Genomic DNA, 26,608 nt, shown 5'->3' on the forward strand with positions numbered 1-26,608 from the left:
TGGACCTGTGAGCAGTTGTGTTTGGGGCCAACGCAGAGGAAAGATGAGCAGAATGCCTGGCTCTGGTGACCCACGTGTAACCCAGTTCACACCTGCCCCGGGCCACAATGCAGTTTGTTAGTGAGGAACCCAAGGAGACGTGTGGCCTAAGAATGATCAAAAATGGGTCCATTTTGGGAAGATTTTTCTGGTTCCAATTACATGTGGACTGGACCGAAAAGGGACAGACCAGTGAGAGTGACGCTAAGATGCTAGACCTGACAGGCTCCATGACGGTGGAGCTGGGAAAGGAGACCAGAGGCCAGCAGTGAGAGTGGCCTCCCGGAAGGGGACAGCAGATGCATGGCCCATGGGACCCTGACATGAGAGAAGTCAGAGAGAGGAGCTGACCAAAGAACTGCCGAGTGACCCAGACCAGTGAGGGCAAGTGGCACGGGACTGCTGGCCAGGTAGCCAGCGTGGGCCAGCCACTGAGGGGCAGAAGTGACGCTGATGGAAGATGGTGCTCTCCTTGGGGACTCTCGGGCCACACAGCGTCTGCAGAAGGTGCTTACTGGTTGTGTTAGTTGACCGGGCTTGGTACCAAGCAGGACCACCCACTCACCTGGGCAGAGCTCCTGTGATACGGGGAGTAGTGGAGTGGCCCAGAGATGGCCGAGTCGTGAGGGAGGGCCGGATACTGGCTCTGCATTGGGTGAGGATGCTGGTTGCCATAGCTCCCGTAGTTATAGCTTCCCGTGTACCTAAAATGCGGCAAGCGCATTGAACAGGGTGAGTCAGAACAAGGAGGACAAATCAGTTTGACACCTTCAAAAATCAACCTCATCTCTTTTTTCCCCTTTTTGTTCTTTTTCCTGTTTTTCTTCTTTTTCTCATTCCTATCATCTCCCTGCAGCCTTGTTTTGGTAAGTTTAAAACCCCAGGTAGCTTTCCCTTCTCCCTCAGCGCCCTCGACACAAGCGCTCGGGGAATGGACTCCAGCTCTGAGCAAAACGCAATTTGTGATGGAAACTCTCCTCCTACCATGCTGAGCGGCCCCGGGTAACATCCTGAAACCAAACGGGGGAGAAGAGAAAAGAAGTGGAGCTGGGATTTGTGTTTCTGTGAGCCCCTTCCTCTTCTTCCAGGAAGTGCCACGGCAGGACCCACCGGGTATCAGAGACCCCTGTTCTAAGCCAGAGTCCCTTATATTCTAACTGTGTGACTTTGGGCGACTCACAGTCCTGTTTTGCCAATTTGTGCAAATGCGGCACAGGGTTTTTCTAGGGATCGTGTGTGAAGATACTCGATACCACAGAGCCCTTATAACATCTCCATGGCAAAGATGCTGACCTGTGACCCTGGAGGGTCTATTCTGCCATTCCTGCAGATTCAAAACACTCTCTGAAACAAAACTCAGTCTATTCTAAACCTATAGGAAATAATGGCTCCCCATTGGCCCTCAGGGGCACCCAGACGTATGGAAAAGTACACCAGCCTCCAGGCCTGTGCCCGCCTTCAGGGTTTCTGCCTTGCTGCCTTAGGCTGGGCCTCTTGGGGCAAGGGACCAGAGAGGTCCTCCCCGGCTCCTCTGGTGCCCCACAGCTGGTGCCTCAGAACCTGGCCTGTGAGTGGCTGCAAGGGAGGCTCCCTGAACCACAGGGTGGCATCTCTTTCTGACATCTCATTCAGATCTACTCACTAGGCCTGATAAGCTTAGGGTCTTTAACGAAAGACAGGGCGTAATGGGCTACTGTGTCAGGGGACACCCGCAAATGAATTGATTTGCAGTTTATTCATCACACCAACATCACTGCCCAGATTTGAAAAGAAAAAAAACATATGGGCAAAACAAATGATTTACTTATCTATGGTACAGAGCTGGAACCTCCAGGGATTCCCTGGGCCTGGGAAATAACTACCGCTCTCCAGGGACCTCCCACCCGCAGGTAGGGAAGCCCTCCTCTAAATGGAGTCACAGAGACTTGGACCTAGTACAAAGCTATGGACATCTACAGAGTTCACCAGGAGCCTTCAGGGAGACTGGACTGCTGGAGAGGGTAAAGAGGAAGAATGCAGGCTTGGAGCAGACACACTTGCTCTGACCCCCAAGTCTCAGCTTCCTCCTCTGCAAAATGGGGTTGCTAACACCAACCTACTTACATCACCTGGTGGCGTGGGATTATGAGTGACAGTACAATACTGAGCCTACTATGACAACCCAACAAAGAGTGGCAGCCTTCCTATCCTTTGGGGAAATAGCTGCTAAGTGAACCCCACCTTAAATCTAAAGTCTCGCTGCATCCCAGGAAGTCACCTACCCATGCTCCTCTCTGTGGGGGTAAACTGGTATCCTGTGTGTGACGGAGGAGGAGGGCACATGAGTGCTCCTCATACAGGGCAGCTGTTGAGAGTTTTCAGCTGGGGACCCAGCAGCTGTAGTCACTGTGTATGTTAGAGACCAGGTATACGACTGCATTGCTCCTGCAGAGACAAATGAAGATGCATTGGTTACTAAGTTTTTCTTAGAACATTTTAGTGGCTTCCAATCACTCTTGAACTGAAGGCCAAAACTTTGCAAGGCTTGTGTCTCTGGCTTCGTGGACCTTACCTGAAATATTCCTCAAGCCTCTGGCTTCGTGGACCTTACCTGAAATATTCCTATCTGGTCCAGCCACAGAATCTTTCATTTTCTCCAGAGTGCCACAATTCCTAGAACTACAGGACCTTTGCATATGCTGTTTCTGTGGCCCTAGTCCTCGTCTCTCTCTTAATACCCACTCATTCTTCATATCTTAATCCAGAGGAGCTATCTCCTAACCCACACCAGGTCAGGGCCTTGATGGCTCCTATTGCAATTAATTCTCTACCCATTAGAGAAAACGATCTAATTAATGCCCGCCCTCCCCCACAGACTGTAAGCTTCCTGAGGATAGACCTTGTCTGCTTTGTCCACCATGAGATCCCCAGTGCTTAGCACAGAACCTGGTGACCCAAAGACTCTTAATAAAAAATTTAAAAGGAAGAAAGGGGAAAGGAAAGAAGAAAGGGAGGAAGGACACAGGAGATCTCAGGCAATGGAGCCCAGGCAGGCTCTGCAAATTAACTTTTCAGCACTCAACAGGTGTTAAAGATCTAACAAATTGCTTTAAGCAAACTTAAGTAGATTATGGGCTCTGCCTGCCCAGGTCTTTTTGAAGATTATTAGACAGAGACCTGGACTGTGACCGATTCCATACATATCATTAATTTTATTTGTTTCCTTTTAATTGGGTACCTTGAAAGTGCTCCTTAGCACTATGGTGGGGAGGGGAGCCGGACAAAAATAAAAGCCCTCAAGATGCTTAGATGTAAGAGGGTTATAATTTTCAAAAAAGAAAATTTAAGAAATTGATAATGAGCTTATAATAAACTCATTGGACCATTTCATTTCTGATTTAAAATATGTTAACGTAGTGGGGCTGGGGTTGTGGCTCAGCGGTAGAGTGCTCTCCTAGCATGTATGAGGCACTGGGTTCAATCCTCAGCATCACATGAAAATGAAGAGATAAAATAAAGGTATTGTGTCCAACTACAACTAAAAAAATTTTTTTAATTAAAAAAATGTTAACATATTGAAAATAAACATATGTAGAGGGAAGAGGATTCAACATCCACTTTCTGACACATGAAAAGCTGGAGAATTGGTTAAGGGAAGCCATTTTTTTGATTTTTTAATACTTATTTTTTAATTATTGGCGGACACAACATCTTTGTTGGTATGTGGTGCTGAGGATCGAACCCAGGCCACACGCATGCCAGGCGAGCGCGCTACCGCTTGAGCCACATCCCCAGCCAAGGGAAGCCATTTTTTAAAGGTGAAATAAAAGAGAAAAATTTGGTCCCCCAACTCCCTTAAAGAAGGTGGAGATGGAAACTCATTTTAAATACATTGCTTTATTATTAAAAGAATCTTGTAGTGAGCCCTTTTGTAAACTGGAGAATACTTTAGAATGCAAATAATGCCCTTCTCTTTTATTTATTTTTATGTGGTGCTGAGGATTGAACCCAGTGCCTCATACATGCTAGGTGGGCACTCTACTGCCGAGCCACAACCCCAGACCAATGCCCTTCTCTTTTAAGGAAAAGAGACAAAGATTCATCCCAAGAATAGGAAAAGGAGATATCATTTTTTGAGCACCCTGCTCAGGGCTTTTCAGACATTGTTCAGGGAAATATTGTCCCCTGTTCATGGGTGAGGAAACAGAAAGCTAAAATAAATAAATAAAGGAAGCACATAGAAATAAAAAAGATTCAAGAAGATAATATGAAAGTGGATAAGAAAATTGAAGGTAAAAAATGAAATCAGGAATAAGGCAAACCCCAACATACCCTAAAGATCCAAACTCTTCCTATGTAAGGATCTTAAACTTGGCTCTGAGTTTTCTAGAACTAATGCTAAAAGGAAGCTTAACCAGTTAGGAGCCATAAGATAGTAAACAAATTTATCAGAAGTAATATTATTCTTGGAATTCAGATCAAACTGGACTTTCTTTCAGACACCCTCAGAAAGAGGCAACTGTTCAACAACACCCTGGACAGCATCCTCACAATAGGCTTCATCTTGATTCTTAGGACTGCCTCCTCATGTCAACATGGAACGCAGAAGAGGCATCGGAATGTTAAATAGCTTCATCAAAGTCCCAGAGTGCTTGGTGGCCTGTGGGACCCAAGACTGCCGCACACTTTCTATTCTATTCTATCACAATGTCTCTGTTATGCATCCTGATTCTGCGTGTCCTAGCTAAAAGATCCTGGGCAAGACTCTTCAACTTTATGGGCCTTTGTTTCATCATTGGTAAAGGAGCAGTAATAATATCTATCTTGCTGGACTGTTGTATTAATCAAGATATGTCAAAAAACCTGACATGTGGCAGATTTTTAAATGGTATTCAAGCTCTCTTCATTATGAATTCAGGTATTCTTATATAAAACTTATATTTTCATATTTTTCATTCTAGACCTCAAGCGATGAAGACAAGTTTCTTGGGTCAATTCTATCACTGGATGCTATAGTTTGATCTTAAGTGGTCCCCAAAGGCCCGTGTGTTACAGTTTTGACTCCCAGGGTGGTACAACTGGCAGGTGGTGGAACCTTCAAGAGGTGGGCATGGTGGCAAGTGGGAGATTTTTGGAGGGGACTCTGTGGCCAGGATCTCCAAGGGCTTTTGCTTCCTGGCCTCAAGGTGAAAGGTTGTGCTCTGCCACCGGCTCTACCATGATGTGCTGCCACAGACCCAAAGCAATGGGGCCAATTGGTCATGGACTGAAATCTCTAAAACCCCAAAAGTACACTTTCTCTTTTCATAAGTGCGATAGCTCAAGCATTTTTTTAAATAGTAACAGAAAACTGCCTCACACATTAGTGACAGAACACTTATGGGAACAGTAATTTAAAATCAATTACAGCAAATGTCTAAACATGTTTTCCTCTAAAATCACTAGCGTCCTTATTCACCAGTATGGCTGAGGGTACCTCTTCCTGCTTTATGCATCTATTCCACATTCTTCCTCCAAAAGATAATGACTTTGGAAGACCGCATGTTAGGCATCACTCATAAGAAAATGCAAGAAGATCAGAAGGAAAAACCCCCACATGATCACATCTCAGATGATTTGTATTAAGCATGTCTGCCCTCTATGTTTTAAACCTATGTCTAAAATATTATTATTTTAAAAATACTATTTTTATTAAACCAGGTTATCTCTGGGGATTTAGGGTTGATTTTTAAAAATTTCCCTTTATTTTTTTTCTAACGAATATATATTGTCTCTGCAAAAAGTAAAACATAATAACATTAAACAGATTTTACTCTGGGCAACATAATTGGTGTGTGTGGGGGGGCATAGTTTGAGAGACAATGAGCCAGCCACAACAAGCAAGTCATTAACCCTTTAAGCCCCTGTGACCTCGGGGGAGTAGAGCAAGGTCAGTGGGTATTTATAAGGGGCAGTCCAGGGAACCAAAGGATTTTTTTTTTTCCAAGCAGTAGGAAGACATCATGATAATAGCCATCACCTGAGAGGCAGCAGCAGAAGTTACTTTTGCACGAGCCCCTGGAGCACAGCAACTGTTCCTTATTCATCTCTGTATCCCCAACAGAGGGTCTGCCAAATAGTAGGTGTTCAATAAATTTTTGTTCCATAGAATTTGTTGTTGAAGGAGTAAATGCTGCTAGAAATAGACGTTATCAAACAAAAAGCTAGTGGAACTCTTGGAAAAATGGGCTCCTGTGGTCTGGGGAACAAAACCTCTAAATGGCCATGTGCCAGCAATCTAACACGTCCACTCAGGCAGGCTTAAGCAGATTAACACCTACTGGCTTGGGTGAGAAACCCTTTTTGCCTGGGGAGCAGAAAAGAACACCCCTTGAATTCCCTCTCCTACCAGAGGGACCTCCAGCGAGAATTGCTGCTGCAGCCGCTTCTTTTTAAGGAAACTAATGAAAGAATCTGTGCAGCTAACACTTTGTGCTTAATTTTAAAGACGGCTCTAGTGCTTTTTATTTGTTGGTAAAACAAGAACAACCGTCTCTTATTTGTCCAATTCCCATATTTCCCCATATTTCATGCTCCACCCACTCCCTTCTTACATCCCTATTTATTAGAAGGGCTGAGGAGAAGGGTGGGAGTCCCTGATCCTTGAGAATTCAATGAAGATCTCACAAGAGGCAGTAAGAATATTGAAAGTGCTAGAGGGGAACATTTCTTCCCATCCCCAACAAAACATTCCTCTTGCTGAATGTTTTTTTGGTTTGTTTTGGAAGGGGTGTTAAATACAGGACAGGAAGGGAGCTTGGAGCATAATAGCCGTCAATAATGATTTGTTGAATGAATTAGCAATGATCATCTGACATAAGCCAGACCCCACGCTAGTTTCTCTTCATACACTGACTCATTTAATCTTCACAACAACCTTTTGAAGTAGGTAGTATTACCTCCTTGTAGAGGTAAGAAAAGTGACGGCCAAAGGTTGAAGGACTTGACCAGGAAAATAGCCAGGTTGGGATCTGAACCCAGATCTGCCCAACTCTAAAATCTTTCCACAAACAGCCATTCTCCTCACACTTGGATGGGTGTTTGAATTCCCAGAGATGCGGTTCAAATTGCAGCATGTCCTCCAGCTTGCACTCAATGCTGTCCCTATTGCCCAGAATGTTCTTTTCCACTCGTTTATGTGGCTGGCTCCTTGCAATTCTTCGGGTCTTAGGGAAATATCACCTCCTTAGAAAGGCAGTCTCTGACGACTGACTAACTACCAGTTCTCTGATTCTGTGGGTTGGGAGTGGGGCATTTGTAGAATTATGGGATGGCAATGCTGTTGGTCCATGGACCATATTTTGGGTTGCAAGGCTGTGTGTGTGGAGGGCCATTCCAAATCAAATTGTGAGAGCCTGCTGTAAACTTGTGAAAAGTTAGACTGCTTCCAAAAGGCTACTTGTTATACCGTTCCCTTCAAATCTTGTACCAAATCATTTGAACTTTTTCCCCACTGAGATCCGACTCAAATTTTCATCTAACCTAAGCTATTTGTACTTTTTTAAAAAGAAATAAGCTCCTTTAAGTGTTGACGAGATTCTAGAGCTGCCCTACCCTATGCAACAACCATTAGCCACATATGGCTACTTAAAGCAATTAAAACTAAATGCAATTGAAGATTCAGTTCCTTAGCTGCACTAGCCACATCTGATGTGAACAATAGCCACACATGACTAGTGGCTATTGTTTTGGATAACAGATTTTTAAAAATTCCATGATCACAGAAAGTTCTATTGGGGCAATGTTGCTTGATTTCTGCTTGATTCAGGAAATGTTAGTAAACATTTCCTGTAACCTTCAAGACTGAGACAGGGAAAGAAGATTTTATATCTATATTATATACATCCCATTGGCTGTCATCTGTCCTTCAGATAGCTGTGCTTAGGAAGAATGCCTCCTGACCATGGAAACCTCCCATTTCACTCATACTTCCATGGCCAAAATCTGATTGACACAACTGATCAGGGGCAAGCAAATGAATCCTTTCCCAGAAAGAAATGTTGGTTCATTGTTCGGCCTCTGCCTCTCTCTGCAACTTCATCAACTGACTCTCTCTCCCTTATTTATGTGCTCCAGTCCCTCCTCACCTATTCCAAGCTCTTTTCTGCCTCAAGCTTATGCACCTGTTGTCCCTATTGCCCAGAATGTTCTTTTCCCCTCCCCAACATTTATGTGGCTGGCTCCTTGTGATACTTCATGTCTTAGGCAAATATCACATCCTTAGAGAGGCAGTCTCTATCAACTAAGGCAGGTCCACAGTTTATACCTTTTATTTTCACTTGTAGAACTGACTTTTTAATGTTATTATTTTATTGGTACCAGGGATTGAACCCAGGGGTGCTTAACCACTGAGTTGCATCCCCAGCCCTTTTTATTTTTTATTTAGAGACACGGTCTTACTAAGTTGCTTAGGGCCTCACTAAGTTGCTGAGGCTGACTTTGAACTTGAAGTCCTCCTGCCTCAACCTCCCCAGCTGCTGGGGATTACAAGCATGCACCACTAAACCCAGATGACGTTTTGAAACTATATATTTGATGGAGTACTACGCAGCAATAAAAAATGACAAAATCATAGAATTTGCAGGGAAATGGATGGCATTAGAGCAGATTATGCTAAGCGAAGCTAGCCAATCCTTAAAAAACAAATGCCAAATGTCTTCTTTGATATAAAGAGAGCAACTAAGAACAGAACAGGGAGGAAGAGCATGAGGAAAAGATTCACATTAAACAAAGACGAGTGGGGGGAGAGAAAGGGAGAGAGAAGGGAAAGCATATGGAAATGGTAGGAGACCTTCAATGTCACACAAAATTATAGAAGAGGATGTGAGGGGAAGGGGGGGGGAAACAAGGGAGAGAATTGAACAACAGCAGATGAGGTAGAGAGGGATGATGGGAGGGGAGGGAAGGGGGGAATAGTAGGGGATAGGAAAGGTAGCAGAATACAACAGTCACTTATATGCCATTATGTAAAAATGTGAGTATGTAACCGATGTGATTCTGCAATCTGTATTTGGGGTAAAAATGGGAGTTCATAACCCAATTGAGTCAAATGTATGAAAGATGATATATCATGAGCTTTGTAATGTTTTGAACAACCAATAAAAAATATATATATTAAAAAAATAAAATATAAGCTACTTGAAAAAAAAAAAAGAAACTATATATTTGCCTGGGGGGGGGGTTACTTCTGCATTGACTCTTGCCCACAACAATAAAAGTACCACAAAAGCCGCAATGTTGTCTTTTTCACTGCTGTACCCCCAGGGCACAGATGAGACACAGAATACATATTTAGTGAAAAAGGGAATGAGAAAACGAAGGAGCAAATCCAAGGTCCCAACACCACCAAGCCAAGACTTGATGGTGCGAAGTCAGCATGCATTGAACAGTCTGGTTTTAGTCCCAGTTTAGGCATTTAATTCTTTTCCTTTAAAGAAAAGGAAGCAGCCAGGAGTGAAAGGGGAGGAATTCACTATAAATGAGTCACCAAGGTCTGCAGGCAGGCTGCACATGCACCATGTCCCACTCAGCTTAGCTGTCCTCAGAATAACTGGGCTTTTGTTATTTGGAAAGACTAGGGGTCAGTCATCTTTGTTTCATCCTCCACTGATGTGCTGAAAATGCAGCTGGGCAGGCAGATGTTTTACAGTTAGGGCCATTTATGAGGAATTTGCTTCTTGTTTCATTAGGCATCCTCACATCTCAATGATTTAATTTGCTGGTTTTGTGTTGCAGGGAACCCATGGTGGGAAGTTGAAAACATGAGTTTAATAGTTAACTTTTATTGTCATTGTTGAAGGAGGTGATACTTAACGTGACATCATAAACGGGGGTTTTAGAGCCTTTCGGTGGCCTGACCCAGACAGCAGAGAAGTCCAACATTTTCTTTAAATGACATTAAAATGTCATGTTAAATGGGTGATACTCTGGCACCACTTGCCATGCTTTTGAGGAGGAAGAGCCCATTTTCCCTAAAGTTAAGAGAGCTGGACTTTGCTGGCCACGGGGAGGTGGCAAATCCGCAAAGTTGGGGGTGAGAGGACAAATGGACTGGATTTCACCTTGCAGAAATCCACTGAAATGGAATCCTTGGCCTCTCTCTTAACATGACTTGGCCTTAGACTAATAAACCCAATCAACATTGGCCATATATCAGGTTCAACTTTAGGGACCTAGTGAGTACTTTCTTTGTCCCTCCCTGCTTTGAAAACAATAAGTACAGCCTTAAGGAAGCCTATTTAGAAATATGTGAAGTGTGGATATGGCACTAGACAGATGTGAATGCACAGAGTGGCCATCTTCCTGAGAAGCTGTAGCTGTACTGCTTTGGATTCCCTATCCTTGTATCAAAGAATGCCAGAAGGTTCTGTTCAATGGACTTGTTTTCACTTTGTGCTCACTAAGCAGTCATGACACTGTTCTCTCTTTCACTGCTGGAAAAATGAGGAAGTGTCCATCCACAGTGAGACGTTGATTTGTTGGAGAGTCACGGGTACGATTAGCCTTGACTCTCAACTAGTTCAACCTGATAATGCATCCACTGGTCAGTAATAGTCAAGGTATGCTGGAAACCCAACAAAGGAGCTGGGCCACTTTTCACTTACAGGTTAAAAACAAAACAAAACAAAACTTTTTAGCCAACTGTTTTTTTGTTTTGTTTTAATTTTACCTCATCTTTGCTTTATTTCTTGCTTCCTGATTTTGGTTTAAAAAAAAAAAAGATTGGTTTTCCTGTTTTTATCATAAACTACTTCAGAAACTTTTTGGGAAGTAGATGGGATATAAATCAAGCAATGATTTAAAAACAAATAAAAATTAACTGGGAGGGAAAACCATGTGCTGCGTTAACTTTAGGAAAAAAATGGCAAATCCATTTTATAGGATTTACGTAATTATTTTCTAATTTGCAATGCTGTTCAGTGAAAGTCCTCAAGTGTAAGAAGCCTACCATAATGAATTTCTTAATTTTAGGTGTACGTCATGAATAAATAATTTGTGCTTTATTATAAGCCCATAAAACCATATATGCTGTTAGGAAATTATGTTTCCTCTAAGACTGTGACCCATTGCCTGCCAAGGTCCAGTCTAATTTAGCAATGGAGTATTTCAAAAGTGGTATTTGAGAAAAATATTATGCATAGTTTTATATGGGATGACATTTTAATGCCCCCCGGAGATATCTGAGAACAAAGCTGGAATGTGCCAGAATCTTCAAAGCTTACAGTCATCTGAAGAGAACCTGTTTCACATTTGTATTTCTAAGAGGCTACTTTTATGACTCTTGAACACATTGCACAAAAATCTCTGAACACATTTGTGATATTCCTGTGGCCTTGACTATTATCACACCTGCCACACTTTAGGCCTCCAAATTGCTATGAAGAGAGCTAGGCAGACTCACTAGCCGGATGGGAATTAGGAGGAGCTAGCTTATAGAAATCTTTCCTGCACACTCTTCCCCTTCCTCTCATGTCCTGAGAGTCCCCTTGTTTGATAAGTTGACACACTGTGAGAAACCATTTCACTCAAATTATTTCAGCTTCCTAATGCAGAACTGTTTTATTTGCATAATTTCCCTGTTTATTTCAGAAGTAAGCATGTCATCACTGACAGACATATGTGTCTCCCTGGTGGCAGCAGGGACATGTGGGCAGGACTATTCAGAAACTGCTCCTGGCTGCTCCCACTGCCCTTGCTCCTCCTGAGGGAGGTGGGAGACATAGGACAATTATCCAATCATAAAAAACACCTGAGTGACCAAAGAGCTGCAAACAGCATTTTTGTGCTCAGTGAACAAAGTTGTTCTTTTCTCTACAATTTCTCTGAGTTAGAAAACTACCCACTATGAAGTTGGAGTAGAAATCAAAATGTGATTTCAGGTACATCTATGTAAACAAATATGGCGGTGCTCAAATCTACATTTCTCCAAAGAGGAGGACCCTCTGTAGCTGTCTACCCAAAGTGAAACCAAACCTTGACTTAATGCCACTTATTGACAACCCGATTGTCAATACTTTGAAGAGTCCAGCTGCCTTAGTAGCGGCTGAGACAGGGCCACCGAGTTAGTTGGCAAGTTTTTGCCCCTGGAAAAGTATAAAAGAGGGCACACCTTGTAGGCTCTTAAGTTTCTGCTCATCCCCTCTCTGAGTAGTACACTTCTGGACAGATTACTTCATTTTGGGAAAGGAATTAATCCAGGGATACATATACTCAAAGTTCCCAGAAAATAATATGATTTCCCATCCCTTCAGGACTTTATATCAGCTGCTTCTTGTGCCTAGAATGGCTTCTCCCCATTCTCCAGCCTTCCCAGTCCCTCCAAATACATGTGGGAGGTGCCCCTCTTCCCTGTTCCTTCTCTCAACTTAGCACTGCTCACACTATCTTGTAATTGCCCATTTGCTCATCAGAACATTTACCTCTAAATATCAACTCCCAAGGAGCTGAACCATAGTCAAACTGTTCACTGTCACACAACCATCTATCTAGAAGGGTTTAGAAGCTACTTGAGCCAGGTGTGGTGGCATATGCCTGTAATCTTGGTGACCCAGGAGGCTGAGGCAGGAGTTTTGCAAGTTTAAAGCCAACCTCAACAACTTAGCCAGGCCTAAGCAATTTAACAAGACCTTGTCTCAAAGTAAAAAATAAAAAAATAAAAAGGAGTGGGGATGTGGCTTAGTGGTTAAGTGCCCCTGGGTTTAGCCCCTGGTACCAAAAAAACAAAATAAGCCACTTGAAAAATATTTTTTGGATGGATGTGAGTGGGTGAAAGAATGAATGACAAAAGACAGCATCCTCAGAGGAGCAATCTGATCCTGTTCTTTTGGTCCCTCCCCCCCCCCCAAAATGTATTTCCCAGTTTATTCTGAAAACAGCCCTATTTTAAGCAGAACTAGAATATGACTAGACCCATGCTGTGGGATCTGGAAGAAGATTCTAACTTGGGGGTGAGAAAAAGTCAAAGGAGAACCAAGGGATGGGTCGGGCAGACCATGGAAGGGGGTGGTCCTGGAAAGAGGAACAGTGTGAGCAGAGTTGCAGATGGAGAGCTTTTGCATGGAGCTGCCGGTTCTTTGCCCCAGCACTTGGATGAGGCAGGAGCTTCTCACCAAAATAAACCTAGTTGGCAGTGTAGGAGCTGAGAAGCGGTGAGAGTCAGAACCAGGTGGCATGAATGGGATAGGAAAGAATGGATCCGTCCAGGCGTGTACTAGGGCAACGGGACATGGGGGGTGTGAGGGAGAGTGCCAGCAGTCGCCCCCAATCTGTTCACCTTCCCTACCTGGCTACCCACTATCCTGCGTTTCCTATCCTCTCCTCAGTTCCATGAGACCATGTGACTGAGTCCCTGATGATGACTGAGTGGAAGTGTGGTGTGCCATCTCAGACGTCTAAGAGAGTGGCTTTTCCTCCTCCATACCCTCTTTATCTCCGTCTGCCAGTTACAAACTTGGCACAGACTGAAGGCAAGTGGTCCTCCAACTGGTGAACATTGGAACAGTTACAAGTTTGTTGAAGAAGTTTGCTGGGCCCCAACCCTAGAGTTTCAAAGTCAATTGGTCTGCTGGGACCTCCTAACAAGCTTTTCTAAGCAGTTTCAAGGAGACCACACTTTGAGAACCACACTTTGAGAACTTGCTCTAGGGTATGGCAGAGTTTAATGACGATATGTTTGCTTCTAAATGGTTGCATGAAAAGAGATTCTCCACTGTGACATAATATCCTGCCTGTATCGTTTTCAAACATGACATAGATTTCTGTTGCATTAACATGTTTGGGTCTACTTGTTTATAGCACCTTAGTTTATCCTAACACAGAAGTCGAACAAGAACAAAGATTTGAAGCAGACTCCCAGATTTGGTACCTGGGTCATGGGAGGATAATCGAGCAGGACTGAATTAAAAAAATAATGAATTAATAATTATCACAGCCCTACCAAACCCTCCACTCCACAAAAAGCCTTGGAGAGATCTCTCTTGATACCTCCAAACAAATGAAATCTCTTCTTCCTTAGGAACACTATAGCATGAGTTTATACCTCACTTATTGCACATGCAACATTATTTCTTCTATTATTGTCATTTCTATACTTCTCTTATCCCTCTGTTAACTCCTGGTAGCAAGGCCTTGGCATATTAATATATATATTTCCCATAACACCCAGCATAGAACTTGGCAACTTGGCACATAAAATAGTCCTGAAGGGAAAAATACCTATATAAACACATGGACACATATATGTGCATTATATGTATATAATGTATAGAACTCAGGATTCAAGGTTTGCAATGCATTTTTTTCTCTGTACTTTAAAAATACTGTTTCAGATATTGAATCTAATGTTGCTGATGAGAAGTCTGACACCATTCTGATTCTCTGTCCTTTGGAGGTTATCCATTTTTCTTTTGGGGAGCGGATAAGATGTCTTTATCTGTGATTTTCTTCAGTGACTTTAGAGGGTTTTCTTTCTTTCTCTATCCCTCCCTCTCCCTCTTTTTTCAGTACAATGTTCATGAAAAGCTCTCAATCTTGTCTCTTTCCATTCTGTAGAACTGTTAGCCATTATTTCTCCACTTTCTATTCGTTCTCTGGAATACTTATTAAATGAACATTGAAATTTATGGATCAATTAGCTCTTTCTCTTAGCATAGCTTTTATCCTTCATGTTTCTTTGTGTCACATGATCAGAGAACTCCTCAGCTGTGTTTCAGTTCAGTAATTCTCTTTCAGCAGATCTAGTTTTCTATTCAGCCTACCTGTTGACATTTTTACTTCCACATTTGTGCATTTCTTTGTCAAGATCCCTACTTGACGCTCCTGGGTACGATTTCCTCCTTTAGCTCTCATCCTAACAGTTCTTTTCAAATTGTCCTGTTAACTTCTTTTTTTTGCAAAAATTCTCCTTTTTCTTAGTTTGTTATTCCTCTTTCATGGAACTGGGCCCTTTATCGATATTTTGGTGATATTTTTATTGTGGTAAAAAACACATATCATAAAACCCACCGTTTTAGCCATGTTGAAGTGTCTAGCCTGGCGGCAGTGAGGACATTTGCTGGGTTGTGCAACCAACACCACCATCCATCTCCAGAACTGTTCATCTTCTCAAACCTAAACTCGGGCTCCATTTCCTCTGCCTCCAGCCCTTGATGACCACCATTCTACACTCTATGAATTTGAGCATTCTAGGGTCCTTGTTGGGTGGAATTGCATGACATTTGTTCTATTGTGTCAAGGTTCACCCATGTTGCAGCATACATCAGAATGTCATTCCTGTTGAAGACTGAATAATATTTCATTGTATGTATCTAACCACATTTTATTTATTCATCCTTCCGTGGACACTTGGATCCTTTTCTACCTTTGGGCTGTTGTAAATAATGCTATTAGGAGCATAGATACACAAATATTCGTTTGGATCTCTGCTCTCAATTCTTTTGAGTATGCATTCAGACTTGGGTGGTTCTGGGTTGTGAGTGGCATCGGCCTCACAGTCACGTGGAGGGCAGCCTGAGTTTGGCTCATGGCCAGCTCTGTTCACAGCTCCTGCCTTGCTTCTGTGTTTGCCATGGCTTAGAATATGGCTTCCTGTTTGTCCCCTTTTCCAGAGATATTTCTCAGTTTGGGGTTCATAGAGAGTTTCCTTTCTTGTTTTCAAGAATGGCCCTTTTTTTTTTCAAGATGGCAGAATAGAGGAGGTGGCTTTCCTGACTGCTCTGTGGTATGAACCAGAAAGCAGATAGGAGCTTCTCAGCAAGGTAGATGGGGAAAAAAAAGGGGACTTAATATTTTCAAGAATGGCTGTGTATTAATTTATCTTATAAATCACTTTAATAATTTCAATGGCTTCACTCGGGCAGTGGAGATTTTATCAGGTGCTTAATCTGCCAACTTGAAAACAGCAGCATGTGGAAGACACACCAATGAGGAAATTGGTACCTGCAAGTCACCCACAAATCCAGGGAGGGCCCTTCATTTTAGGCCTGTCTTTCATAGTTTAGGGATGAATGTTTTTCCAGAAAGCTCTTGCTTTCCGCACCCACTCCCCCACCCCCAGACTCTGCATTACCTGTGGTGCTGAGGCCAGTGTACTCTGGGGAGGGGTGGCTGACGGGGGAGGAGGCAGGTGGCACCTCCACGGATGTGGCAGACTTTGCTGGAGAAAAGGAGGGTACTGGTGAAGGGGTTGGTGGGGCAGCCTCTGTCAAGATGATCTCCTCTCCGACTTCTGCTACGAGTAGAGAAAAAGTGAGTTCTTAGAGCCAAATGTCAAGGCACGTTGTCTCCAAGGGACTTTATAAAATCAAACACACCTCCTGATCTGTGTGGCACCAGTCACTTCCCTGCCTAAAACCCTTGGTGACTCCCAGTCCCTATCATGGCATTGAAGGTGCTTCCCACAGACACGCAGGCCTGCTCATGATTGGTTCCATGGCACTTGACCCACTCACCATAACTAAATTCTTGGGGATAAAGAAATGCAGCCCAGAAGGAGGGAGGCCCTTCCCACTGCCAGGTGGTCAGTCCCCAGTGAAGTGCAGGCTTACCAGTGCTTCCTTCCCCCTTCATGGCTCGCATGAGCTCGTTGGCCCGCTCCTGACAGTGCAGAGATTCCAACAGGTAAAGCACGTAGTCATCAAACATCAGGTGGATGAGGTGAAAAGACCCTGGTGAGAAAAGGTCCAACAGAGAAGGAAGTCATGTCATCTCACGTGTCCCCTCCACCTGGTGGACAAGGCGCACTCCCACGTTCTCGGGGTGTTCGGGAATCTCTCCCTAGGGTCAGAGGTCGCTCTTCTTTGTGGTGCTCCCAATTTCATGAATCCCCCTCTCTGTGAGTAGGCCACCATTAAAAAATGACAGCCCCTGAGCCATCTCTCCTCATGCTTCTGAGTTCCCACCTACCCGCCGGCCTCCCCTCACTCCCTGCAGCTTATAGACAGAGGGTCATTCATTTTTCTGCCTTCCTGAAGGATATTTTATTTCCCACTTGGCTTGTAAGTAGGTTCACGGCAGGGACTTTACCTTCTAGTTCGCTGGTTTCTGCTAACGTACCCAACATAATTCTGGGAGCAGAATTGACGTTTCAAACTTGTGACAACTAAATTCTTTCCCTAAGTGTTTCTGAGACTTCATTTAGTACACGGGACTTAGAAAAGGCATCTGATTGAGAAGATTTCTTATTTTCAAGCAGTGCCCTTCACTTTCAATGTAGGGTAGATTATTTCATAAAAGGGAATGTGAGCAGTCATTTTTAAAGATTTTCCTGTGTGCTGGTTTCTGTGCTTAAAGTCTTATACTCTCTGGTTTCATTTCTACAACTCTCCTGGAAGGAGGGCTTTTTCAAAATTAGTGCATATTTATTATATAGAATAGTAGTTTTCATTGTGACCCATTCATGCATGCATATAACAGATTTTGATCACTTCCCCTTCCCCGTTACTCCCCTTTGGTCCTCCTTGTCTCTTAATTGTCATGGAGGGCATTTTTATTCCTATTTTTCAAGTTACTCCCCTCAGTCCTTTTGAATGTTAAAAACAAAATCAGATATTTATTGACTTTTTGCTTTGTGGCAACCACTATGGGAACCACTGTAGCTAATGCATGTGATACTCATCACAACCATGGGAGATAATACTGTTAAAAAGGAGGAAATTGAGACAGAGAGGTAAAGTAACTGTTCAAAGTCACACAGTTATTAAATGGAAGGACCAGGACTTGAACCCAAGTCTGACAGCTCCTGAAGTGGCTTTTCAAACATTATGCAATGTGATGCTCTCTAAAAGCAGGACAATAAAACCTACATTGCAAAAGTGCCAGAATGAGGAAAAGTACATATATCAGATCTCAGTAAGTGGTATCTATTGGATGATTATCTGGAGAACCACGAAATGACTGATTTGTTTCATAGATTTAGAGTCAAATAAGTCAAAAGATAGTATTAAATACTTGAAAGGAAAAGGTGTCCATATAAAGAAATCATTTGCTGGGATGTTGAGCCGAGTTGACATGGATAGAAAGAAACAACTACAAATTAATGAATTAGGATGGAAAACACTGAATGGTCAAAATGGTTTTAGGCTAATAATTGTAGAACAATTTTAGAACCTTGGAAAGCATCTCCTACAAACTTCTGGTTTTATGGGTTAGGAAACAACAAGATCTGATAAGACAAAGGAACAGGCCTAAAGCCACACTTAGGAACACCAGAGCTGGGCTTGGAGGCCAGTACCTGGGGGGAATTGTTGATCTGGGCTTCAGCTCTCTTCCTTAATGGCACCGATCTGTTACCCAATCGGTCTGTTAATTTTCAATCATCTTTGAACAAGAGTTTGTAAAGCTACTGCCACCTGCCTGCTATTGTGCTGTATGCTGAATACAAAGAATGCATGAAGCTCAGTCTCTGACTTCACAAAGGCTACTGTGGTCTTAGTAAGCAGAAATCCATCATTAAGGTTGTTGGGCAATAAACAGTTCAGGAACAGAGCAAACAGAATACAGGAAAATAAAAATGGAGATAAAGATTAATGAGAGAAAATATATTGCAGCTAACACCCCCTGCTTCATCTATCTGTAACACTTACCATCATCTATTATACTATATATTTAACTCAGTTATCTTTATGATGTGCCTCCCTCCCCTAGACTGTAAACTCCATAATGCAGGGATTTTTATGTCCTTCCCACTGAAAGTTCTGTGCCCAGCACCCAGAACAGTGCCAGGTTCGTGGTAGAGGCTCAAGCAAACCTGATATGAAAAAGATATTAGAATAGACACAAAAGAGATTTTTGTTGTTGTGATATGGTAATCTGATTGCATTTTCTTTTTCCCTATGAAAAAGCTTCAAACACAGAAAACCCTAAGTTTTAAAAATGAATGGCAATATACTTATCACCTGCCTGTATATCATCTTAACATTTTATCACATTTGAATCCATTTTTTTAGTTGAAGAAAAGATAAAGCTCCCTGCATTCTCTTCATGAATCCCTCTGTCCCCTCATTATTATCCGAGTAATCACTACCTTGATTTATTATTCACATGCATTTTATGTTCTTGCTACATGTATGTATATATGCATGTATGTGTCTGTACATGTAACATTGTTTTCTGTTTGCAAATCCAATGTAAATGGTATAATACATGCATAGGTCTATTTTAATGGCCACTGTTTGGATACACCACAATTTATCTATTCTTCTGTTGTCAATTTCTCACCATTGAAAACTGGATGCAATTAATATTTGTCTACCTGTCCTGGTGTCCGGGACTGAAGTGGAATAGATGGTCCAACAGCACTTCCAACTTCAGTCTTATGAGATCATGACTCTTGCTCACCAAAATGTTGCATGATGTTACGGGGCTGTGTGAAATTTAGCATTTGCCAGTCCAAATGGTATGAGATACTGTCATTATAATTTTTATCATCCTAATTACTACAAAGTTGCACATCTTTTCGTATGATCATTGTCCATTTGAATTTACTCTTTTGTGGATTGTTTATTCATATTCTTTGCTTATATTTCTACTAGTGTATAACGATCAGACAAACGCTGGGTATTTGTCTTAAAAAATCTAAAGAGGTTTATTATACATTGTATGATAGTTACACACATTGCAAAATATCTTCTCCCTCTCTGTGGCTTTTATGTTTCACTTTGCTTATGGTCTACTTGTTAAACAGAAGTTTAAAATCCAAATGTGTCAATTTTGGCAATATTTTCCTTTGTGCTTGTCCTTTTCCAAGATCATAAAGATATCACTTCATGTTTTCTTCCAAGAAGTTTAAGAACTGATTTTGTTGTTGTTTTTGTTTTTCATTTAGATGTTTCTTTTCAGAAGTTGTAGGGAAGGGAATTAAATTTATTTTATTTACTCTAAAGTTCTTCTTTCAGAACATTTCTCCACTGATTTTAACACTTAGTTATAGGAGCTGATGAAGGCCAGCTCCATGTCAGTCTGTCTTGGCCTCTGTTCTATTTCTTCCCTCTTTGTCTGACATAGTCAGAACGCCACACTGTCTTTATGATAAACCTGAGTCTGAGAAGTGAATCCTTGTCCCTTGCTCTTCCTTACCTTCACATTATCTTTATGTTCTGGGCCTTTTACTTTTCCAAAGGAACTTTAAGATCAGATTATCAAAATCGAAGAAAGATTTGGGCTGGAATTTCATTGAATTTATGTATTAATTTGAAGAGAGTTAACATCTTTTGAAGTTTAGTCTTTCCAAACATGAGCATGGTATATTTTGATAACTTTTAAAAATTTGTCCTTGAAGATCTTAAAATAATTTCTTAGAATTATTTCTAGGTAGTTTTGAATTTCAATTTCTATTATTCATGGCATACACACACACACACACACTTATATACACAAATACATATTTTATATATATTTGTAATTCAAGTTAGTATTATTCAGTTACTGAATCTATAACCTGGCTGAATTCTTATTTGCTCTATTAATTTGTGGTTTCTCTTTTCTTTGTCTGCAATCATGACAGCTATAAAGACAATTTTGTGTTTTCCTTCCATTTCTTCTTATGTTTTTTTTTTTCTTATTGCAGTGACTAGGACCTCCAGCATGTATTTATTAGTAACAGAAGTCACTCCTGTATTTTCTAAAATGTCACCATTTAATATGATGTTTGTGGCAGATTTTTAGATAATTTTTTATGTTAAACAAATCCCCTTCTCAAAAACCATACTCGAGAGCTGAATGGCATTAAGTGTTTTTCTCTGTATCCCTAGAGATGATGGTATGATTTTTCTCTTTTCATCTATTAATATAGTAAGTTAATTAGTCATTTTTCAGACTTTGAATCATACTTGAATTTTTGGCACAGTCCTAATTAATCATGATTTAAAAAAAAAACTGCTACTGAATTAGATCTGCTAGTATTTTCACCAGAACTTTTTCATCTTTAATTTCCTCTTTTTTTGTGGGGGGGGGGGGTTTGCTTTGTTTTTTTGGTACCAGGGGTGCATAACCATACAGGCACATCCTGGGCCCTTTTTAAAATATATATTCTTTTAGTTGTAGACACAATACCTTTATTTATTTATTTTTTAAGTGGTGCTGAGGATTGAACCCAGTGTCTCACACATGCCAGACAGTGCGCTACCACTGAGCCCCAGCCCCCGCCACCCCCCCCCGCAGCCCCCCTGGGCCCTTTTTTAATGTTTTATTTTGAGACAGAGTCTCATTACATTGCGTAGGGTCTCTCACTAAGTTGCTGAGGCTGGCTTTGAACCTGCAATCCTCCTGCCTCACTTTTTTGGGCCACTGGGATTTATAGGCATGTGCCACTACACCAGGCTCCTCTACTGTTCTTGCCAGATTTTGAAATTGGGATTAACTTCATTAAATGAGTTTTACTGTGCTTCTTATTTTAATTTTTATTTTCTTAAATACTAATTTTCATGTCTTCATGTTTATTTTCATGTGCTGAGAATTATATGCTTCTTGTAAGTTTAGTAAAACTTGCCTATAAAATTATATTTGCCTGAATAAATATTGTCAAAATGGCCACTATACAGATTTAATGCAATTCCTATTAAATTTCCAATGATGTTCTTCATAGAAATAGAAAAAGAAGTCATGAAATTCAAAGCAATCCTCACCAAGAAGAGTGAAGCAGGTGGCATCACAATACCAGACTATATTACAGAGCAACAGTAACAAAACAGTATGGTATCGGCACCAAAACAGACATGTAGACCAATGGTACAGAATAGAAGACACAGAAACAAATCCACATAAATACAGTTATCTGACACTAGACAAAGGTGCCATAAACATGCATTGGAAAGAAATTATGCTGGGAAAACTGGAAATTCATATGCAGCAAAATGAAATTAAATCCTTATCTCTTACTCTGCACAAAACTCAACTCAAAGTGGATCAAGGACCTAGGCTTTAGACCAGAGACCCTGTGCCTACTAGAAGAAAAAGAAGGCCCCCCAAATCACCAGCATGTTGGCTTAGGAACTGACTTCCTTAACAAGATCCCTAAAGCACAGGAAGTAAAATCAAGAATCAATAAATGTGATGGTATCAAACTAAAAAACTTCTTCACTGCAAAGGAAACAATCAAGAACCTGAACAGAGAGCCTATGGAATGGGAGAAAATCTTTGCCACCTGGACCTCAGATAGAGCATTAATCTCCAGGATATATAAAGAACTCAAAAAATTTAACACCAATAATAATAATAACAACCCTATCAATAAATGGGCAAAGGAACTTAACAGACACTTCACAGAAGAAATACCATCAGTCAACAAATGTTTGGAAAAAATGTTCAACATCTCTACCAATTAGAGAAATGAAAATTAAAACTACACTGACACCAGTCAGAATGACATTTATCAATATCAATAATATGAGTAACAATAAATGTTGACGAGGATGTAGGGAAATGGGCACACTCATACACTGCTGGTGGGACTGCAAATTGGTGCAACCACTCTGGAAAGCAGTACGGAGATTCCTCCGAAAACTTGGAATGGACCCACCATTTGACCCAGTTATCCCACTCCTTGGCTTATACCCAAAGAACTTATAGTCAGTATACTATAGTGATGCAGGCACATTAATGTTTATAGCAGCTTAATTCACAATAGTAAAGCTATGGGGCCAACCTAGATGCCCTTCAATAGATAAATGGATAAAGAAAATGTGTTATATATACAAAATGGAATATGACTCAGCCTTAAAGAAGAATGAAATAATGGCATTTGCCAGTAAATGGGTGTAATTGGAGAAGATCATGCTAAGTGAAATAAGCCAATCCCCCAAAAACAAAGGCTGAATGTTCTGATATGTGGATACTAACACACAATAAGGGAAGGCCGAAGGAAGAATAGAAGTTCATTGAACTAGACAAAGGGAAATGAAGGGAAGGGAATAAGGATGGGAATAGGAAAGATAGTAAAATGAACTGAACATAACTTTCCTAGGTTCATATATGAATACATAACCAATGTAACTTCACATCATGTACAACCATAACAATGAGAAGTTATATTCCATGTACATATGGATGATATGTCAAATACATTCTACTGTCATGTATAACTAAAAAGAACAAATTATATATATATATATATATATATATATTTACCTGATGTTTCTCAAAGGAAGAGATTTTTCATTTACTTTATCATTTAGTCTTTATGTTTACTATACTATTTTGTATTTTTCATTTTCTATGATTTTATCTTTTTAAATCTTGCCATTTTTAAAGTGATTCTTTTAGTGATGCTTCCTTAATTTATCAACATATACCTACACATTTATTATGTTTAATAAAACCATAAAATTTTCCAACAAATTCTAAAGTTATTTAGTATTCCTAAATAAGACATGCTTTAACAATTTTTTGAACATTCTCTTCCCACAACTCCATGTTATATTTTTCCTCAAACTTGGTTTTATCTTTTCAAAACACACTTTTAAGGGCTGGGGATGTGGCTCAAGCGGTAGCGTGCTCGATCCTCAGCACCACATACCAACAAAGATGTTGTGTCTGCCGAAAACTAAAAAAAAATGAATATTAAAAAATTCTCTCTCTCTCACTCTCTCTTTAGAAAAAAACCCACACTTTTAAAAGATTAGTTCTAAAATTAGAGTAAAAAGTTCATTTATGTATATATTTAAATTTTTCTCTCTTCTGAAAACAGAGCCCTCACATTCTTTTTTTTTTTCATAATTGGCTTTTTTTTTTTGTTGTTGTTGTTGTTGTTGTTGTTAATGTTATTTATTGATACGCAGTGCTGAGATTCGAAGCCAGTGCCTCACACGTGCCACAACCCCAGCCCAGAGCCCTCACATTCTTTTACATTCTTCCCATTGAGAACAGTGGGTCTGTGCTGCCCTTGGATCTTTGTAGACCTGTGACTGCTTGGACCAATAACGTGGCAGAAGTCACACTGGGTCAGACAGTGGATCATAAAAGCAAGGAAGCCCCACCCTTGGGACAGTCTCTCCTGGAACTCCAAGCTACCTTATCGTCACCATTAATAAAATGGTTACATCAGCCTTCCAAGTAGACTGCAACAATGACCAGAAAATTGTGGTTTCTTGTATTGCAGACGTTACCTGTGGCTTTTTCTTTTTGCTGAAATGCATCTTTTGTTTTTGTTTTCGTAAATGAAGACCTGTGGGTGCCAGATTCCCTTAGTCTTCATATAACTGAGTATATCTTTTAGTTGTGGTGCTGGGGATTGAACCCAGGGCCTTGTGCATGTGAGGCAAGCACTCTACCAACTGAGCTCTATCACCAGCCCTAGTTGCCCTTATTCTTGAATAACCTTTATTATTCTATTGTCCTCTGGCAAATGTAATTACTGTAATCAACGTTCTTTTCTCTCTTAGCCTCTTTTAATTTTATCCCATATACATGTGTGTATTTAAAACCATCGGTGTCGGTGATGGCCCTTTTGTGCCAGGCATCGGAGCCCAGGGTAACTGTGATAATTGAATAAGCATGGGCACTGTGGTCAGGCAGACCCGATTTGACATACAACTCTGCCATTTGCCACCTTGATCTTGGGCAAAACACTTCTCCAAGCTCTCTTTTCACCTTTGTTAGAAAGGCACCTATTTCTACCTGCCTTGCCAAGTTAATGTGAGAATTAAATGTAGTGTGTGCTTACTAATATTTGTTATAATAATTATCACTATTCCAATCTTTGTCTCCTTACTGTGTCTAATCTTAGGGAAGTCCTTCAAGTTCCACCTCAGTTTCCTCATCTGTCACATGAGGGCACTAATAGGGACCCACAGTATTATGTTAGAAGCGAATGAGAAATGCCTAATGTAAAGTCTACTAGGCCTTTGTTGTGGGTGTCATTGATATTCGACCCCCAGGGGAAGAGGCAGCTGGTGTGGGAGAAGGAGCTCCACTTGAGCCTGGGACCCAGTTCAGGCTGAATCAGCCTGCCTCCTGCACAGTCCACCCAGGTCCTCTCCTCCATACAGAGAGGGCAATCCCTGCCTCCTCGTGCTTAGAGAGGGCCTGAGTGACATTGTGAATGTCAGAATCCTGCAGTTTTTAGCAGGTTCTGCTTGACACAGAGACAGGCCAAGATATCTGAGTGTAGAGAAGCAGTCTAGAAGCTGGTCTTGGCCACTTGGTCTGGGAACCGCTCCCTGACAGACACCCATGGGGCCTCCCAACCCCGCCCAGGGGGTGAGATTTGACGCTGGTCCAGAAAACACACATGTAAACACACGAACCACACGGGGGCTCTTTTCAAACTGTTTTACACGGGAGTGCTTAATGCCCTTCAGATGCTCCTAACAGTGAAAGAAACCCAGAGTGCAATGGGAAAGGCCCAGTGCTGATGGGGTCCAGGTAGCCTCTGAGCTGAAATCAGACCAGTCAACTGAAAATAGGGTGTGTTTTATTGAAATAAATTTGCTCAGCTCCATCAGGACTGAAAGTTCATTGCCTGCCATCTTCACTGTCTAATTTTGCTAGAAATCATTGCTTACAGCAAGGACAAATCTGGTTACTTTAGTTCACAGCAGAAGCTCTTTCCGTGGAAAGGAATTAGGGAGAAAAGAGTGAAAAGGAATTAAGGAAAAGAAAGGAATCAACTACCTTGGAAAGGGGCTGTTCTGGGAAGAGGTGATCCAGTCTCCCACGGGATCCTTTCGGTATCCCACGCGATCATTGCCACCCCTTCACAGCCCTGAGGACCGGGTGGGAGTTATGAGATACATGGAGCTGGCCCCTTGGGCTGGGGGAGGGGGCCAGGGAACAGAGGGCTCTTTTTCCTAATTAGCTGTTTTCATACAGGGAACACATGACCCAAACACAGCCACCAACTGGGTCTTTGACATATACAGGCAGAAAGGGGGAGCTGGGCTTTTGTCTGCCGCAAATTCTTTCAACTTGCCTGTCACCCCAAGCTGCAAAACTCAACAATGAGTCAGATGAGCTGGACCATTTCAGATCGTTTGCTAAATGGACTTGGAGGCAGGTATTATTTCAACTCATTCAAGGTTGAAAAATACTGTAAAAGTGAAATTGGGTTAATATCTCTTTCCTTTTCTAATTTATTTATTTATTTTTTTTTTGCCATTTGCCTGAGCTTCCAGCATATTCTAAAATAGTATGTGGTTCAAAAAGAAATAAACACATTTTAAGGAACCATACTTCTCAGTAATAAATTCAACCTATTTATAAACCCTAATTGTCCTAAGTGTCCAAACTTCCTTTTTCACATTGACTATTAATAAAAACAAATGAATTGCAAGAGGTAGTAGAAAGGAGACTGCTTTCCCTGTCTAATGGAAAGGAGTCGGTGCTATACTTAGTTCATGAATCAGCAAATTTAAAGGAATAAAACAAAAAGGGGATGCTTGCTTTGTGGGTGTGTACATGTGTGTTATGCGTGACCCTGTTGAATCTTTTGATTTTTTGAACCAACGACAAAAATCTCAAATAGTTTTCCACCATTTACTTAAGTGAAAGCAGTTATGCACCAATGATTTTTCCAGACCTCGAGGTAACATGTGCTAACAGTAACTCTGCTGACTGGAAG

At 41.4% G+C, this 26,608-nt stretch overlaps 1 protein-coding gene across 3 annotated transcripts in view; it reads right to left on the reverse strand.

Annotated features, from left to right (window-relative positions):
• Nucleotides 1-26,608, reverse strand: part of Rfx4 (regulatory factor X4) — a 128,322-nt gene that overhangs the window by 8,887 nt on the left and 92,827 nt on the right. For 2 of the 3 annotated variants that reach the window (XM_026398571.2, XM_026398585.2), the window contains exons 13-16: nucleotides 16,602-16,721; nucleotides 16,124-16,285; nucleotides 2,301-2,463; nucleotides 605-743 (exon numbers count right to left, since the gene is read on the reverse strand). In XM_026398571.2, coding sequence (XP_026254356.1) covers nucleotides 605-743; nucleotides 2,301-2,463; nucleotides 16,124-16,285; nucleotides 16,602-16,721 — 584 coding nt within the window. The remainder of the gene's footprint in view (nucleotides 1-604; nucleotides 744-2,300; nucleotides 2,464-16,123; nucleotides 16,286-16,601; nucleotides 16,722-26,608) is intronic. The other variant, XM_026398580.2, reaches the window with a different exon arrangement.

Source organism: Urocitellus parryii, chromosome 5 (genome assembly GCF_045843805.1).
Source record: "Urocitellus parryii isolate mUroPar1 chromosome 5, mUroPar1.hap1, whole genome shotgun sequence".
NCBI classification, from domain to species: Eukaryota; Metazoa; Chordata; class Mammalia; order Rodentia; family Sciuridae; genus Urocitellus; species Urocitellus parryii.